We start from the raw sequence: 16,078 nt of genomic DNA on the forward strand, positions 1-16,078 counted from the left end.
TGGAAATAGGAATCACTATTACTGTAGAAAATAAAAATTTAACCGCTAGTCCATCACCTACCATGGCACCCATAACTTAGTAAATCAGAAGTTATAACATCAGCAAACATACAACATGCATGGAGAAAGAGTATTGGTATGTGGATGCTCTCATCTTTTTTAGGCCCCCAAAAAGGGACTATGGGCTATAGGGGATAGGGTAAGAAGAGCACATAAGTACTGGCGGGGGGGGGGGGAATGAAGGGCATACAATTTCTCTGTTTTTCAACATTCTGAATACCACTGCAAAAAATAATCTTTAACGAACAGATCTGATCTTGTTCAACCTCTACTCACAACCCTTCAATGTCTCCCCAGTTTGAACAATGTAGTGTTTCAAGCCTGGTATTCAAAGCCTACCCTGACCCTATTCCTTCTTCATACTGTATTACCTCACTCCATATATACTACACTCCTTTCCTCCAACCATGACCTTCTATTATGCCATTTACTAATGTCTTGAATACCTTTCCTTTCTTCTCTTCACCTAAATTCCTATCAAAGCCACCTGACCTTCAGGAAGCCCTCTATGTTGGTAATGACTTCTCTTTTCCAGTCTCTTTTCTCCCCTCCCCTCCTCTCTCCACTCCTATCCCCTTCCATCCCCCTCGCTTGCCATGATCCCTGAATTTCATGCAGCACCTTAGATTTCTCTAACACATTTACTATTGACTAAGCATTATAGTTATCCATATTCCTGTTACAGTCTCCTTAAAAGACTGAGATCCATGAAATCAGGGATGATGTGACAGTTCAACTTTGTACCTCCATGGGCATTTAGGGCAGCAGGTGATGAAAAAAAATTTTTTTTTTAAATTAGAAGATGCAGCCCTGAGGTCTGCTTCAGGGCTCTATACCCAGTATGAATTTGATAAATATCTGCTGAAATAGATTTTTTCCTAGGCTAATGCCCAGGTACTTGTGCCCATGATGAGCTTGAATAAGATCTTTCTTCAAAGTTTAACTTTTAATTATTTAAGTTCTTTATGTCAACAGAACTGCAAATACTTTCTGAGAACTATTACCTATTTTATCACAAGATCCAAGGCTTCTTGAATTACAAGGGATCGTCAGAAATAATTTTCCCTAATCCTTTCATTTAAAGAAAAGAAAACTGAGGACCAAAGAAGAAAAGTGACTGTCAAGGGTCCCAGAGGTAATAATAGGGTTGGGATTTGCACTCAGGCTCTCTGACTACACCACAATCTTCACATAATCCCAGATCCTTACACCTCAAAATATGAGAGAATCAAGTTTCATCTGCCAAAGTGTCTCGTGCCAGATGCTAGAAAACTTATGAAGCTAATGAATGAGATGATAACCTTTACCGAGTCTGCAGCAGACGCTGGGAACAGAACCATACCTGACTCAGATACCAGTGGTACATGGGAGAGTTTGCTCCTGGCTCTTGTTAGAGGTCTTCGAGGGTAGTCTTCATTATACTCCATTTCAAAATTCTCAGACTGGGAGCTTCCTCTCCTGTCATCCCCTGTGGCCCCATAGACATTCCCATTAGTCCTCTCATCATTGGCTGGGCTTCGAGACCCACCATGTGGGAGAGTCCTAAAGGAGAAGTCTGATCCTATGCCATTGGGACCATTTACAACACAGGCTCTGCTGGTGGAAGGTCGTTCCTCATCAGAACATCTGCTAGTTCTGCTTTGTGGTCCCTGAGACCTACTGCAGGAGCACTGGGAGGAGACTGAGTTTTCTCTATCACCGGCCCCTGACCCCTCAGTCTTACAAGGAGAGCAGACACATGGCTGGGATGGGTCTGGGGCTGGGGTGCTGGGCTCACCAGAGTTGCCAGTCACGGTCCTTACAAAGTCAGGGCTTTGAGGAGCAGCGTTGCATGAGGGGGAGTTGCCCACACAGCCTGGGCTGTTGCCACAACTGGGATACACATCTTTGCTTTTCTTCTTCTCAGGCATGTCGCTGGCTGCTTTCATATCTGCTTTGATCTGTTCACTTGTGACCTGGCAGCCTTTCTCACAGCTATTTTCCTCAATGGAAGATGACTTCAACTGGCCCATCTGATGGGAGGAGCTGCATCTCTTTCGAAGTGGCGTCTTGCCTTTTCCACTCACTGATGACAGAAGAAAAAGAAATGTTCAGTTAGGATTTTGAACACCACTCATAACAAAAAGGGACTCCTCTTTAATGTATACTGTCTACTCTGGCTCCTTCCTCTCTAATCACACTGACACAATCCTAGCTCAGTCTCTCATTAGGAGACAGCTAGGCAGTGCCATAGTGCACAGAGTTCTGGGTCTGGAGTCAGGAAGACCTAAGTTCAAATATGACCTCAGACACTTAACCTATTTGCCTCAGTTTCCTCAAATGCAAAATGGGGATAATAAGAGCACCTACCTTGAAGGGTTGTTATAAGGTTTAAATGAGATTATATTTATAAAATGTTTATGCTCACTGCCTGGCAAATGGTAGGCTCTAGATAAATGCTTACTCACTTCCCCTTCCCTTCATTAGTATTATATTTGCTACCTAATAGGTCTTTTTGCCTCTTCCACCCCTACCTCATCCACTCCTCTCCCCCAACTCATCCTTCCTATCAGAATTATTTTTTTTTTATGCAACATCTACTCATGACATTTCTCCACTCAAAAATCTTCACTGGCTTCTTACCACCGACTAGATAAAGGGCAGATTCCTCTGCCTGACACAGGCATAGCCCTCCACAATCTGGAGCTGGTCTATCTTTCCAGCCCTATCTGAGGTTGGATTTCATCCTCTCCACACTGCACCCAAGCTGATCATAGCAGATCCCCCTCTCTGTCACTCTGCTCCCCAAATGTGCCAGGAACCCTTTTGCCTCCATGACTTGCTCACATATTCCTATTCCTAGAATATACCCCCTTACCTTCACCATCTGCTGAAGGCACAGTCTATCTTTAAATGGCCAATTAAAAAAAATCCTCTGGGAAGCATTTTGATTTCTCTGATCAGAAATAAGCTTAATCTTCCAACCTAACATAGCACTTTGTTATTTAGAACTATGTCTGATCCTCCCATGAGAGTGCCAGATCCATGAAGACAGGAATTAGGCTTTATTTAAACTTGGTATCTCTCCTAGTGCCTTGCACACATCAGTCACGTGATAAATATTTGCTGAATGAATAGGTGACAAGAATGTGAGACTCTAACATGGATGGGAGGGTTAATGTGTGAGGAGGTGGAAGGGTGTCAGGCTATCTGGTTTTTAATCACAGTTTTATAGTGTGTTCTAGTTGTCTAAATTTTATAAACCATAGTTTTAGCTCACTAGCACTTATCAGAGCTTATGGCCTGCTGGTACAGCTTTAACCATAAAGTGTCAAAAGAAGATTTTAGTGGAAGACAACAAATATTAGCTAGAGATTCGTTCAGGCCAAATTTCCTAATATGAACAATAATACAAATATAGGAGCTGGCCATTCACCTGGCAGCTGCCTGGATTCTACAGGCTCTCTGATTTTGTCTTCTTTGTCAGAAAAGTTCTGAGAACTGTTCTTAGCAATGCAGTTTCCAGGGGCTCCCATATTTTCTTCCTCATCTTCGCTGTCTGAATCGTGAACAGTAATTGGTGTTGCTTTTGCAGCGGGCTGAAGACCACTGGGTCCTAAAAGAAAAAGCAAGTAGTTAAGCATGGTACAAGGAAGATGGTCTAAGAAAGGCTGTTTTCTAGTTATAGGTTTAGTGTCATGAATCAAGGAACTGCTTGGCATCTGTTTACCAGTATTTTAGCCAAAAGGTTTAACAGGCAGCATGGTGTAATGGAAAGACTGCTAAACTTGTACAGGTTCCAATATTTGGTAGGCGTGTTGGAGAACAGAACAAAAAGGTATTATTATTAAAATTATTATCCTTGTTATTAACAACAGCACATTTATATAGTTTTATGGTCTACAAATAATATCTTTCCTCATAACAATTCTGCAAGGTAGGTAGGGCAAGATTATGTTCCCATTTCATAAATGAGAAGACTGAGGCTCAGAAAGGATAAAATACTTGCCCAAGGCACCACATCTCGTAGGCAGCAAAACATCAATTTAAACCCAGGTCTCCCAATTACAAACCCAATGATCTTTCTACTACACCACAGTCACCAAAAACATTTCAACGAGACATTTAAACATTTAATCAAATTTAACAAGATATCTGAAGACCCATTACGACAACAGTCAACATGGGAAGGGAAGAGAAATGGAGGCCATTCATTTTAAACTGGGAAAATTTTAAAACAGAAAGGCAGCAACAGGTTTCAGTTTGAAAAGACCATAGCAGTTATACATTCAGTGGCTACAGGCCAAGAGAATGAGTGGTCACTCATAGCAACATTTCACTGTCATCAACGGTAACTAAGATCTATTTGTCAGGGACTAACAATAAGGGAGGGAGAGACTCCAGATTACCTGCTTGTTCTTCATCAACCTCCATGGGAAGAACAGCCTGGCCATGAGCTGGGCCTTCATTTCTACTCTCTCCATCTTCCTGAGGCACTTCTTCCATCTCATTCAATGCTACAAAGAGGGACAAAGTCAAAGTGGGATCAAGGGGATATGAAAAGATGAGGGGCAAATATGTAAGTACTACATCAAATCATGCTACCAAAAAAGCTCTGCAGTCAGCTCCACACTGTTCACTGTAGGAAGAGGGATTAGACTTGTCTGGCTTATCACCCAGAGAGCAAAATGAAGAACGAAGGAGGAAAAGCTACAGAGGGGCAGATTTCTGGCTTGTTATAAGGAAAAACTTCCTAATATTTAGAGCTGTCCCAAAATGGAATGGAATGAGTTTAGGATATGGTGAGAGAGCCTGTGGTGAGACAGCCTATCTTTGTAGGTCTTCAAGCAGAGGTTAGATGACCACTTGTTGGGAATATCGGGGGCTGAAATGAGAGAAATGGACTCCTATTTAGGGGGTAGATGAGTAACTTCTAAGGTCACTTCCAAATCAGACTCTGTGCTTCTGGCAGGGAATACAGTTTGTACCGCATGTGATGTGGCCAAATGACACAAGGACCAGAAGGTTTCCTGTAGGTAGGAGGTTAGGATAAAATGACTTCATTGTTATCCAGAGACTAATCTCAGCAAAGATAAAAGAGTGAAAGAGCACTTGGTAACAAAGTCAGGGACAGGTATCTAAAGAAAGCTGGCTGGCTGGGGAATAGGAAGAAACATTTTTAGGCACCAGCTGCACAAGTCACATTCCCTTCCAAACTTGACCCATAAATCCCATCTTCTTCCTTTACCACTCACTAAATCATCTATGAATAAACACTGTGGAATGATTCTAATATGATACTATAGAATATGATTTAGAGATTAAGGAGGCCTTAGAAATATTCTAGCCTAATATTTTCATTTAAAGATCAAAAAGAGTCCCAGAGAAGTAACATGCCTAAGGCCATGTGAGTAGTAACTAAGCCTGGATTTGAATAGAGGACTTATGATTGTAAAACTAGTAATCAAGCCATTATTCCAGAATGTCTCTTAATAACCACAGACCCAGTGATGGCTGGAAGTATTTGGAGGGTAAGGAGGGAGTGAAGGTGTGCATACAAGCTCAACCAGAAGAGAGTGTATACTAAATGGGGCCACTATAGTTTACCATACTGCCATCTAGAGTTGAGAACCAAAAATAGCATAATACAGAATGTTTCAAAAGCCTTAGAGCAGTTTTAGGGGCATCTCATACGTGGCTACCAAACTAACAAATTAATGTGAATCCTGTTTACATTTCTAATGTCAATTCAAATCATGTATCTGAATTTAAATCTTCATTACAAGTAATTAGTACCTATCAAGTAACTGATAACATTTAATTTTGGTCTTACATTTCTGGGAAAGACAAGCTGTCAAGAATTTCACGTATTGTTAACATGTAATCAAAGTGGAGGGTCTTGGTTAAACTATCAAATAGTAATCTTTCCTGAAATAATGATAAATAAAATGAGACGTGAATTTCCTAGTCTCTAATCAGACTCGGTCCAAATTCTTCAACCTGATATTCAAACACCTTTATTATTTAGCCTCATTCTATTTAACTTTATCTCTATTCTCAAACATAGATTCTCAGGTCATTTAGGCCAGGCCTATAACCATCAATGACTCCAATTTTTATTCATTCATATTTTTAATACAGATGATCTTCTTTTGATGCTATATGGCTCTTCATCTTGGAATACCATGGTCCCAGAATAAGCAATATTAGAGGTAAGACAAAGGGAAATTGAAATAAGCATCATAGTTTTAAGTAAGCTAATTATATAGCAAGTTAAAAAGGATAACTCACGCATGAAAAGTGGAACAAACGACAAAGTATATAATAAATTCTAGCTGTTACTTTCAAAACTGTCCTGCTTATCTATGCTTTCGTTCTCTTCTGCTCACTTTCAAAAATGTTATGGTGGCCCTATTTATTTTGGGGAAAGAAAAAAGGGGCGTCATCAAAACTGCTATAACTCATAGTACAACATCAAAGAAATAAGCATGCGTAAGCAAGCAAAACGAAGCCTCACAGGAGCCTCTTCTCTTTCTTTATCCTGTGTCCATTATCTCTGTCAGGAAGGGAATAGCAAGCTGCTTCTTTAAAGGTCTTCTGGAAACAGTTACTCATTGCACTGACAAGAGTTCTTAAGGTTTTCAAACTTGTTTTTCTTTGCTATTTTTCATCAATGGTTCTGGTTCTGCTCACTTTACTCTGCATCAGAACATATTACCTAGGGTTCTATGGTCTCATCTCTAACTTTCTTACAATGCAATAATATTCCGTTCATTCATCTACCATAATTTGTCCAGCCACTCCCTATTTGTCTCTAGGAGATAATGTAAGCTAACCCCATCAGATTCTAAACCTTTGCTTTTCTTCTTTCTCCCTCATCCGTTCCACTTTAATCTTTAATCTCCCCTTCAGGATCAGGAAGCTTGTTTTACTTGTAACTGTTGGCTTCCTGGTATTATTCTCATCCTTTAATATCCCTGCCCTTCGCATCCCTGCTTGTTTCCCCTCTTGAGTTTAATGTATTTCTATAGCAACCAAGCATGTATACATTCAACTCTCCTTTGTTTCAGATGAGTGAGGTTCATCTGATGCTAACTCCCTCTCATTTCTTTTCCATGTTTGTGTGCTTTTATGTACCCCACTCATGAGAAAGAGCAATTTCCCCTCCTCTCTACACTAATGTATTTCTCTCACCTTCCCTTCTTTTTCCACTCTTCAACTATTCAAAAGAAAAACAATCTATTCCTTCCATGCCCTCAAATCATTATTTTTCTTATTTCAATTCTCAATACCCTATTAAGATGTCTAAAAGGACATGCATCTCTTCTCCCTTATTATAATAGTTAACATTGTATAATTATATATCTCATTCCAATTGCTAAAATAAATTTACCTTTGTGGGTTTCTCTGGACTATTTTGTTTGTATTTCAAAGTTCTTTCTCAGTTCTGGTCTTTTCATCAGAAAAGCTTGAAAGTCCTCTATTTCATTAAAGAGTCATTTTTTTTTCTCCTTGTAGGACACTCAGCTTATCTCTTTTGCCTTTTAGAATACCGTATTCTAAGATCTCTGTTTCTTGGAACTTGAACTGCCTCTTTCAAGATGAATGTATTTTTCCCCCTTGATATGAAAGCTTTGGATTTTGGCTATGATATTCCTGGGACTTTTTAAGTTCCTTTCAGGGGGTAATAGGTGAAGGCTATCTTTATTTTGCTCTCTGGTTCTACTGGGAAATTTTCATTTATGAGTTCTTAAAAGTGTCCAAACTTTTTTTTTTTAAATTGTGGTTTTCAGGGCATCCAATGGTGAAATTATATTTCTTCAAAGTGTTGTTCAGTTGTTTCAGTCATGTCAAATCTTCAGGATCTTGGGGTTTTCTTAGCAAAGAAACTGGAATGGTTTGCCACTTCCTTCTCCAACTCATTTTACAGATGAGGAAACTAAGGCAAATAGGGTTAAATGACTTTCCCAGGGTCACACAGCTAATAAGTGTCTGAAGTCAATCTGAACTCAGGTCTTCTGACTCCAGGCCTGCTGCTCCATCCATTGTGCCTTCTAGCTGCCCCTATATTTTGGATACCAAACCCTTATTAAATAAATGTGATACAAAGATTTTTCCTCCCATTTAGCCACTTGCCTTCTCCTAGTTATATTCATTTTGATTGTGCAGAATCATTTCAGTTCCATGTAATCAAAGTTATTTATTTTATTTTTTTCTAATTGCCTCTATTTTTTTGTTTGGTTAAAATACATCACCTTCTCATACTTGGGAGAGATATATTATATTTCTTTTCTAATTTTTTCATAGTATACTATTTAAGGTCAGATATCCATTTATAGTTTATGATGGAATACAGTTTAAGCTGTTAGTCTAAGACCAATTTCTGATAGACTCCTTTCCAGTTTTCCCAAAAGTTCATCAAATCAAGGATTTTCCTGAGATAATTAGTTTTCTATCTTACCAGACACTGAGATGTTGAATTCTCTTGCTTCTGAATCCACCTTGTTTAGTCTTCCACTGATCTATTTTCTCTCTCTGCTTCATAATATAGTTTGAGGTCTGGGAGTTATATTCTCCCTTTGTTCCTACTTCTTTTCATCATTTCCCTTGATATTCTGGGTCTTTTTGTTTTTCCAAGTAGATTTTATTATTTTCTCAAGTTATATCTATAAATTATCTCCTAATTTTGATTACAGTATTAAAAATGTAAATTACTTCTGTTCATATTGTATTAAAAATGTAAATTACTTCTGTTCACATTGTCATTTTTATTATATTGCCAGAGCCTAGCCATGAACACTAGACATTCCTCCAACTATTTAGGTTTTGCTGTCTAAGAAATGCTTTGTAACTGAATCTATCTATACCAAGTCTTTTGTGCAGTTTTGGGAAGTTGATTCCCAGATACTTTATGCATTTTATAGTTATTTGGAATGGGATTTCCCTTTCTATTGTTTGTATTTTATTATTATTATATAAATGTTGGTTTTTGAGAGTTCATTTTGTAGCTTGTAGCTTTGTTGAAGCTATTATCTCAATTAGTATCTTTGCTAATTCTCTAGGATTTTCCAAGTATCATATCATCAACAAAGAATGATATTTTATCTCCTCTTATTTTTATTTCTTTAATTTTTCTCTCTTATTTTTGGCTTTAGATAGATGCTTTTTATCATATTTTTAAAAAGATCTCTCTATGTCCACATTTTTTACTGTATTTAGCATTAAAGAATGTTGTCCTTCGTCAAAGTCATATTCTGAATCTACTGGAGATGATCAAGTGGTTTGGGATGTTTTGATTTCTCACGTGACTATGTTGTTTTCCTAATGTTGTACCATCCTTGCCTGCACCACTTGGCATAAATACGACTTGATCATAATAATGATTTCTTGGTTAAATCACTATAGTCTGTTTGACAGGTTTTTGCTGAAAATTTCTGACTCAATGTCCATTAATGACATCGGTCTATTATTTTTTTCTGTGTTTTATCTTTCCCTAGTTTAGGCATTAGGACTGTATTTGTCTCACAAAGGATTCTGGTATGGAGCCTTTTTTTTTCTCCCTCAATTTTTGAGAATAAATTATGAAGGATGAGTACTAATTATTCTTTAAAAGTTTGCCAGAATTCTCCTGTAAATCCATCAACAACAGGATTCCCCCAGTACCCCTCCCCTTCGGTAGTTCCTTTACAGCCAAATCTATTCCCTCTCCCCTCCCCAGACAGGACTATTTAAGAACTCTATCTGGTGTTTTGATAGTCAGAGTATTTTATGTTTTTAAAGTATTCCTCTATTTCACGTTCTCAGTTTCGTTAGCATAGAGATGTACATAATATTTTTTCTGATTACCTTTTATTTCTTCTAGTTTTGCTGTGATTTCACCTTGCTTATTTGCTATTTTATCGATCTGATATTCTGCTCTTCTTTTTAATCAAATTAGCTAAGGGTTTATCAATTTTACTGCTACTTTCAATTTCAAAATTACAAATTTTCATCAGCTTTTAGTCTGATTTATCATTTCTAAGGTTGTTTCCAATTTATCTATTTCCTCTCTAATTTTTAATATCTTCTCTTGTGTTTAGTTCTTTTTTTTAAATTTGTTGGCTAATTTTTAAAAATCCATATCCAGTTCATAATCCATTCTTTTTTTATTTTGTAAATGTATGTATGTAAGGATATCACTTTCCCTCTGAAGCCTGCTTCATCTACAACCCAGAAATTTTTGTATATTGTTCCATCATTACAATTTTTTTACATATTGTTTCTATGATTTGTTTGACCATTATTTAAGATTTCACTGAAGTTGGGGCAGCTAGGCGGCACAGTGGATAGAGCACTGGCCCTGAAATCAGGAGGACCTGAGTGCAAATCTGGCCTCAGACACATAACACTTACTAGCTGTGTGACCCTGGGCAAGTCACTTAACCACATTGCCTAGCAAAACAACAACAACAAAAGATTTCACTGAGTCTCCATTTGGGTCTATAATTTTTTTTTTTCTGGTAGCCATCTATGTTTACTGCATTACATTCTGTAAAGGATGTATTAACTATTTATACCTTTTGACACTTACTTGAAATATCTCTGTGCCTTTAATAGTCATTGAGAGATGGATATTGAAATCTATCTCCACTGGCTCTCTTCTCCCCCCCCCCCCCCCCCCGATCCCTTCATCTCCCACAGCCTTTCCCTTTGAAGTTTTTCTTATTACTTCCTTTTTCTCTCCTGCTTTTATCTGGTAATATACTTCTTACACCCTTGTTTTCATTTCAGTCAATCAAGTTGATTCGTCTTTCCTCTCCTCCCCTTCAACTAGTCCTGTTCACTTGTTTTCAAAATTTCATATTTTGTGCCCATCTCCAAAAAGAAAGATTTCTCTTACTCTCTTCATTATCCATCCTCTCTGTCTGCAGGTTATGTCACCATGGACTGAATGCTAAGCTCCACTGCTCTCTAGATCACATTATGCCATTCCCTCCTATGTTTGATGGCAGGGGAAGAATATCTTGTGTTATTCAGATTTCCTTTTCTTTGTATATGAAGTTCTTTCTCCTGATCACTTGCAGAACTTGTTTCTAAATCAATTGTTAAATTTAATCACTATGTGTCCTGGAGATTGCAGCCTTAGGTTTTTTTTTTTTTTCCTGGAGATCTGTGAATTCTTTTCATCAGAATTTCATTTTCTTATATTCAGATATTCTGAGCAGTTCTCTTCTATTCCTTTAATTGCAGTGTTATGGCTTTTTGGTTCTGTAGTGTTATTCTGGGAGACCTAGGATCCTTATGCAATCTCTATGCATCCAGTCATCAAAATCACTGTGCTCTATTTCTCTTCTTCTAGATTGTCCTTCACTTCTATGCATTTGCATTCCCAATCTATTGTTCTCTCTTTTTTTTCTTTTGGTGAGGCTTACCATTGCAGATTCTAGTTTTTCTATCATGCCCACTGTTTTTTCTGTGCAGGCTGTTAAATTCTGTTCTCATAATTCACATCTGTCTTTTGAATTACCACTCAGGAACAATGTGTTGTAGTGTCTTGTTCTCAGATTCCACAAGATACTCCACCTCATTATGAGATGAATTGTTTTCCTTTGTTTTGAAACATTTATTCATAAATTCCTAAAAGAGTTTACTATATCTAGAGGTTATACTTCTGCTGTTACTGTTTTCCCTGTTGATTTACCTGCTTAAGTTCAAGATCTTTGAGTTTTCTTCTTCATGAAATCTTTGGTAATTTCAGTCTCTTCCCCCCTCCCCCTCAATTTTCCCCTATCATCACTTTCTGGCTTCTTCTCCTCAGATAGTATCCTTAAGAGCTGGATCTAAAAGCATCTCAGCCACCTCCCATGGTAAGCAATTCAAAGTTGACCAGTCCAGTTCTTTGCCCCAAGTGACTTCTGGGTGATCAGCACTGGTCCTAGCTGGATACTGTGCTCTTCAGGCTTAACTAAATGCTACACAGTCCCCATATATGTGCTTTCCTGTTTTGCTCCCTTTATTCTTTAGTTCTTTGGCCTGGCGTTGCCAGTTTGGAGCTTTGCAGTTCTGATGCTAAGGGGGCTATCTACTCTGGCACCAGCATTGCTGGTAGTATGGGTTGTCCACCTTAGTACTAGTGGTTCAGAGCTTTGTAGCACTAGTGCTACAGAGTGGTGGCATATTTTGTTCTTGAAGGGCTATGGCTGGACTGTCTTTCATAGCCATGGTAAATTTCTGTAGCCCTGAAGGTGGGGGTCTTTATGGCACTGGAAAGTGGGAAGAGGTCAAAGTTATTGGAGGCCTAGGTCATATCCTTGGCTCTACTACTGTAGTATCACTACAGGAAGAGAGGAAGGTGGGGGAGCAGTGCTGAGTGAGCTCAAGGTCAATGAATATAGGATAATAGGTTATTGTCATTTTGTTTTTTTAATAAAATCTTCTTTTGGATTATGTGTGACATGGACCATTGAGGCAGCTGAAGTTGCTTTATCTTTGAAGCATAGTTTCTATTTTGAAGAGGTCTGAGAGGTTGTAGGAATAAGAGACTATGTCCAGTTCTCTATTTTGTTCCTCGCATCGACCAGAAGTTCCCAACAATTCTGTATTTTCCTTGACTTGTTATCTCAAGGGGTCACCAATCTATTCTACTCGTTCTCTCTTCTAAGCTATTTATTTTCCTTCCAATTCTTTTGTCTAGAGTCTTTATTTCCTTCATCTCTTGCTTCATTTCTTCTAAATATTCATTAGTTCTTGAGGAAAATATTTTTTAAGACTTTGCTAGCAGTTGTTATAAAATTACTCTCTCCTTTTGTAGTATCTCTAGATTTGCAATAATTTTTGTATTAGTGTTTTCTTTAACCTACTCATCTTGCTAGCATTAATTCCCGAATTAGGGCCTTTTACTAAGTCCAGGCTTTGCTCCCTGCTACGCTTTTGAATGCAGTGGTTGGTCCATTGGTCGCTTGAGGATTCAGAGCTCTGATTTTCCAGGCCTTCTCTGACATCTCAGGACAGAGTGTTAGGAACTTCAGAGCCCTTGTGCCTAAACCATCATGGTCTGAAGACTTCAATACTGTTGCTATTTACTGTACTTCCAGAGTAACTTTACTTTAGGGCTTTCTCAGAGGAGACCTTTGCTTTTATTGCCTCAGAATACAGAGCTGTCTCTGTTCAAACTAGAAGAATACCCTGCATTAGCACTGACTTTTCTTATCCTCAGGGTCTTAGAAGATGTTACATAGGTCTGGAAGAGAAGGAATCACTTAATGAGTATTAGAATTTTTTTTTTTAATTTGGCCTGGTGCAAACTTCAGGGTTTTGCTAGAGTAGGTATATGGGAACTGGTTGGACTGACTCCCATTTTGGCAACCAACTTAGTCAGAAATGTTATTTTTTTGAGATTTCAAGATCACCAGAAAAAGGCTTTCTGTGCTTTGGGTGGAACCTCTAGAGAAGAATTACAGAAAGATACAGATAAGAATTGAATAGTATAAGAAGCCAGTTTGGAGCTATAACGGAGGAGGAAGTAGCCAGATGGATTTGATCATGTATCCTTTAAAACACCTACATATAATTCAATAACCAAATATTTGAGTACCTATAAATAAGCAGAAAAAACAATTATTGTCCTTACTTGGAGAAATGAGATAGTTATATAGGAAAAAAAAATTACATGTTCTATTAACAAAATGAGTGCAGCAAACATTCAGAAGACGGAGAGTTCACTGAAGAACTCTAGTGGCTGGAGAAGACTTCATACAAGAAGAGTCTGAGAACAGACACAATCAGTACTTCCTTGCCTTATACTGTTTCATGTCCTTTCCTTCTGGATTTATAGACTGATTGAGATAAAGGAATTTTAAGAGATGTAGTCTAACCCTCTCACTTTGAAAATGAAGAAACTGAGACTCAGCACCCAGAAGAAAAGTCCAGCATTTATCAAGGATTCAGTCACAGGGCTGACACTAACAGCAAGAGATCACCTGGAGGGTTCAGAAGCTTGGATACAATGCTCAGAATCCCCTGCATCAGGTCACTCAGAACAGACTGTGGAGGAAGTCCCTTTTCCAAGACAGCAGCATGTTGATCTGCCAAGAAAGGAGACAACCCCACCTACATCCCCTGCCAGCTAAACCAGCAATGTCAGACTGCCCAGAGCAGATCCCTAGAAGATAAATAAAAATTTAAAAACAAACAAAAAACCCGATAAAGAGGTTAGGGATATTCAAGACACAAACCTAGAAAAAAAGAATAATTCTAAAACATCTACAAGCAAAGCTTCAAATAAAAGCACAGTTTGCTCACAAGATCAATTAGAACTCCTTGAAGAAATGATGCAAGAGTTTAAAAATGTTTTAAAATAGTATAAATTAAATGAGAATAACAGAGGAAAAAAGTGGAAAAGAAATGTGAAGTAAAGAGGAGAAAGTTGGCAAGAGAATTAATAGTTTGGAACAAGAATTATAAAATCTTATCCAAGTTAACAGACTCACTGAAAATTAGAATTAGCCAAATGGAGTTCAATGACTCCATGAGAAAACAAGAAATATTAAAATGAGGTTGAAAGAACAGAAGGAAACGTAAGGTACCACATATAAAAATTAAGAACCTGGAAAACAGATTAAGGAAAGATAATTTAATAACTGCACTACATACATGAAAGCCACGACCAAAAAAAAAGAGCCTTAATTTCAAGAAATCATGAAAGACAACTGCCTATATTTCTCAGAACCAGAAGGCAAAATGAAAATAGAAAGAATTCAGTAGTCATCTCCTCAAAGAGTTCCCCAAATGAAAACTTCTAGGAATATCATAGCTAAAATCAAGAGCTTACAGGTCAAAGAAAAATTACTGCAAGTTGCCAGCAAGAAAGAGTTTAAGTAATGAGAAAGCACAGTCAAGATCACATAAGATTCAGAAGTTACTACCATAAAAAAAGCAAAGAGCATGGCAAACCATATTCCAAAAGGCAAAAGATATAGGCTTACAACCAATAATATCTTACCCAGCTCAAGAGTGAATGTAATCATACAAGGGGAAAAAATGGATTTTTAATGAAACAGAAGACTTTCAAGCATTACTGATAAAAAGAACAGAGCTGGATTTAAAGTTTAAAAAAAAATCATGAGAATAAAGAGAAACATAGGAAAGTAAATAGATTTTTGAAAGCTATGTTTGAATTGGAGGCAAAGAGGGTACTGATATAAGTACTACTACATAAGAACTAAAGAACTATTTCAACAGGGGTCATAGAAATCAAACAAGATGAAATACTTTGGAGTGTTTTGCTACATTTTGATTCTAGTTGACCAATGATTTAGAACAATACCTACTAAGCGAAAGACAGAGGTGACAGACTAGATATGCAAAACGTCAATGTGGGAATGTGTTTTGCTTAATGGTATGTTATAGGGGTTTTATTTGTATTTGTGCGTGTGTGTATTTGTTTCTGGGGGAGCAGGGAATGATAAAAAGAGAGCAGATGATTGTTAATGAAAAAATACATTTAAATTAATTTTAAAATTTAAATTAATAAAATTAATTTTTTAAAAAAAGAATGTTTCTGAAACAAAAAAAAAAGGCACACTTTAGAATGGAACATAGGCATTATCTAAGTTCATGATAACTGATGAGGACAAAAATTCAAATCTCTTTTATGACTTACAGTAGAAGGGGGCCAAACTAATAAACTACTCAATATTTTACAGTCTTATTTAAATGATCACAAATAATCTGTGCAAATGTTTAACTACAAACCATTTAAGCAAATTTATCTTTTGACTCAGTCAAGAGCTAGACTGAATCAAGCATTAGACAATAAAAGAATATTATCATGAAGGCAGTCTGCATAACAGTAGGGTACTCTGCCCTACTATAATGGACTCTGAAATGAGGTAAGCTCCTGCTGGTGCACAGCACACAGTCCTGGAGAAATGAGTATCTTTTTACAGCCCAAAAGGTCAAGCTGGAAAAAAGAAGCCAAGAGAATAAACTTACTGCACATTATTTATGGGAAGATAAGAGAGGCAAAAGAAAGGCAGGGGCATTCAGGTTTTCATGTGCT

The 16,078-nt window shown here is 37.6% G+C and overlaps 1 protein-coding gene across 4 annotated transcripts in view; it reads right to left on the reverse strand.

Moving 5' to 3' along the window:
- Positions 1 to 16,078, reverse strand: part of FBXO38 (F-box protein 38) — a 110,396-nt gene that overhangs the window by 24,489 nt on the left and 69,829 nt on the right. For 3 of the 4 annotated variants that reach the window (XM_020969108.2, XM_020969107.2, XM_020969109.2), the window contains 3 exons: positions 4,449 to 4,556; positions 3,476 to 3,655; positions 1,403 to 2,125 (listed from right to left, as the gene is read on the reverse strand). In XM_020969108.2, the coding sequence (XP_020824767.1) occupies positions 1,403 to 2,125; positions 3,476 to 3,655; positions 4,449 to 4,556 (1,011 nt within the window). The remainder of the gene's footprint in view (positions 1 to 1,402; positions 2,126 to 3,475; positions 3,656 to 4,448; positions 4,557 to 16,078) is intronic. The other variant, XM_020969110.2, reaches the window with a different exon arrangement.

Source organism: Phascolarctos cinereus, unplaced genomic scaffold (assembly GCF_003287225.1).
Source record: "Phascolarctos cinereus isolate Bilbo 61053 unplaced genomic scaffold, phaCin_HiC Scaffold_2;HRSCAF=192, whole genome shotgun sequence".
Lineage (NCBI taxonomy): Eukaryota > Metazoa > Chordata > Mammalia > Diprotodontia > Phascolarctidae > Phascolarctos > Phascolarctos cinereus.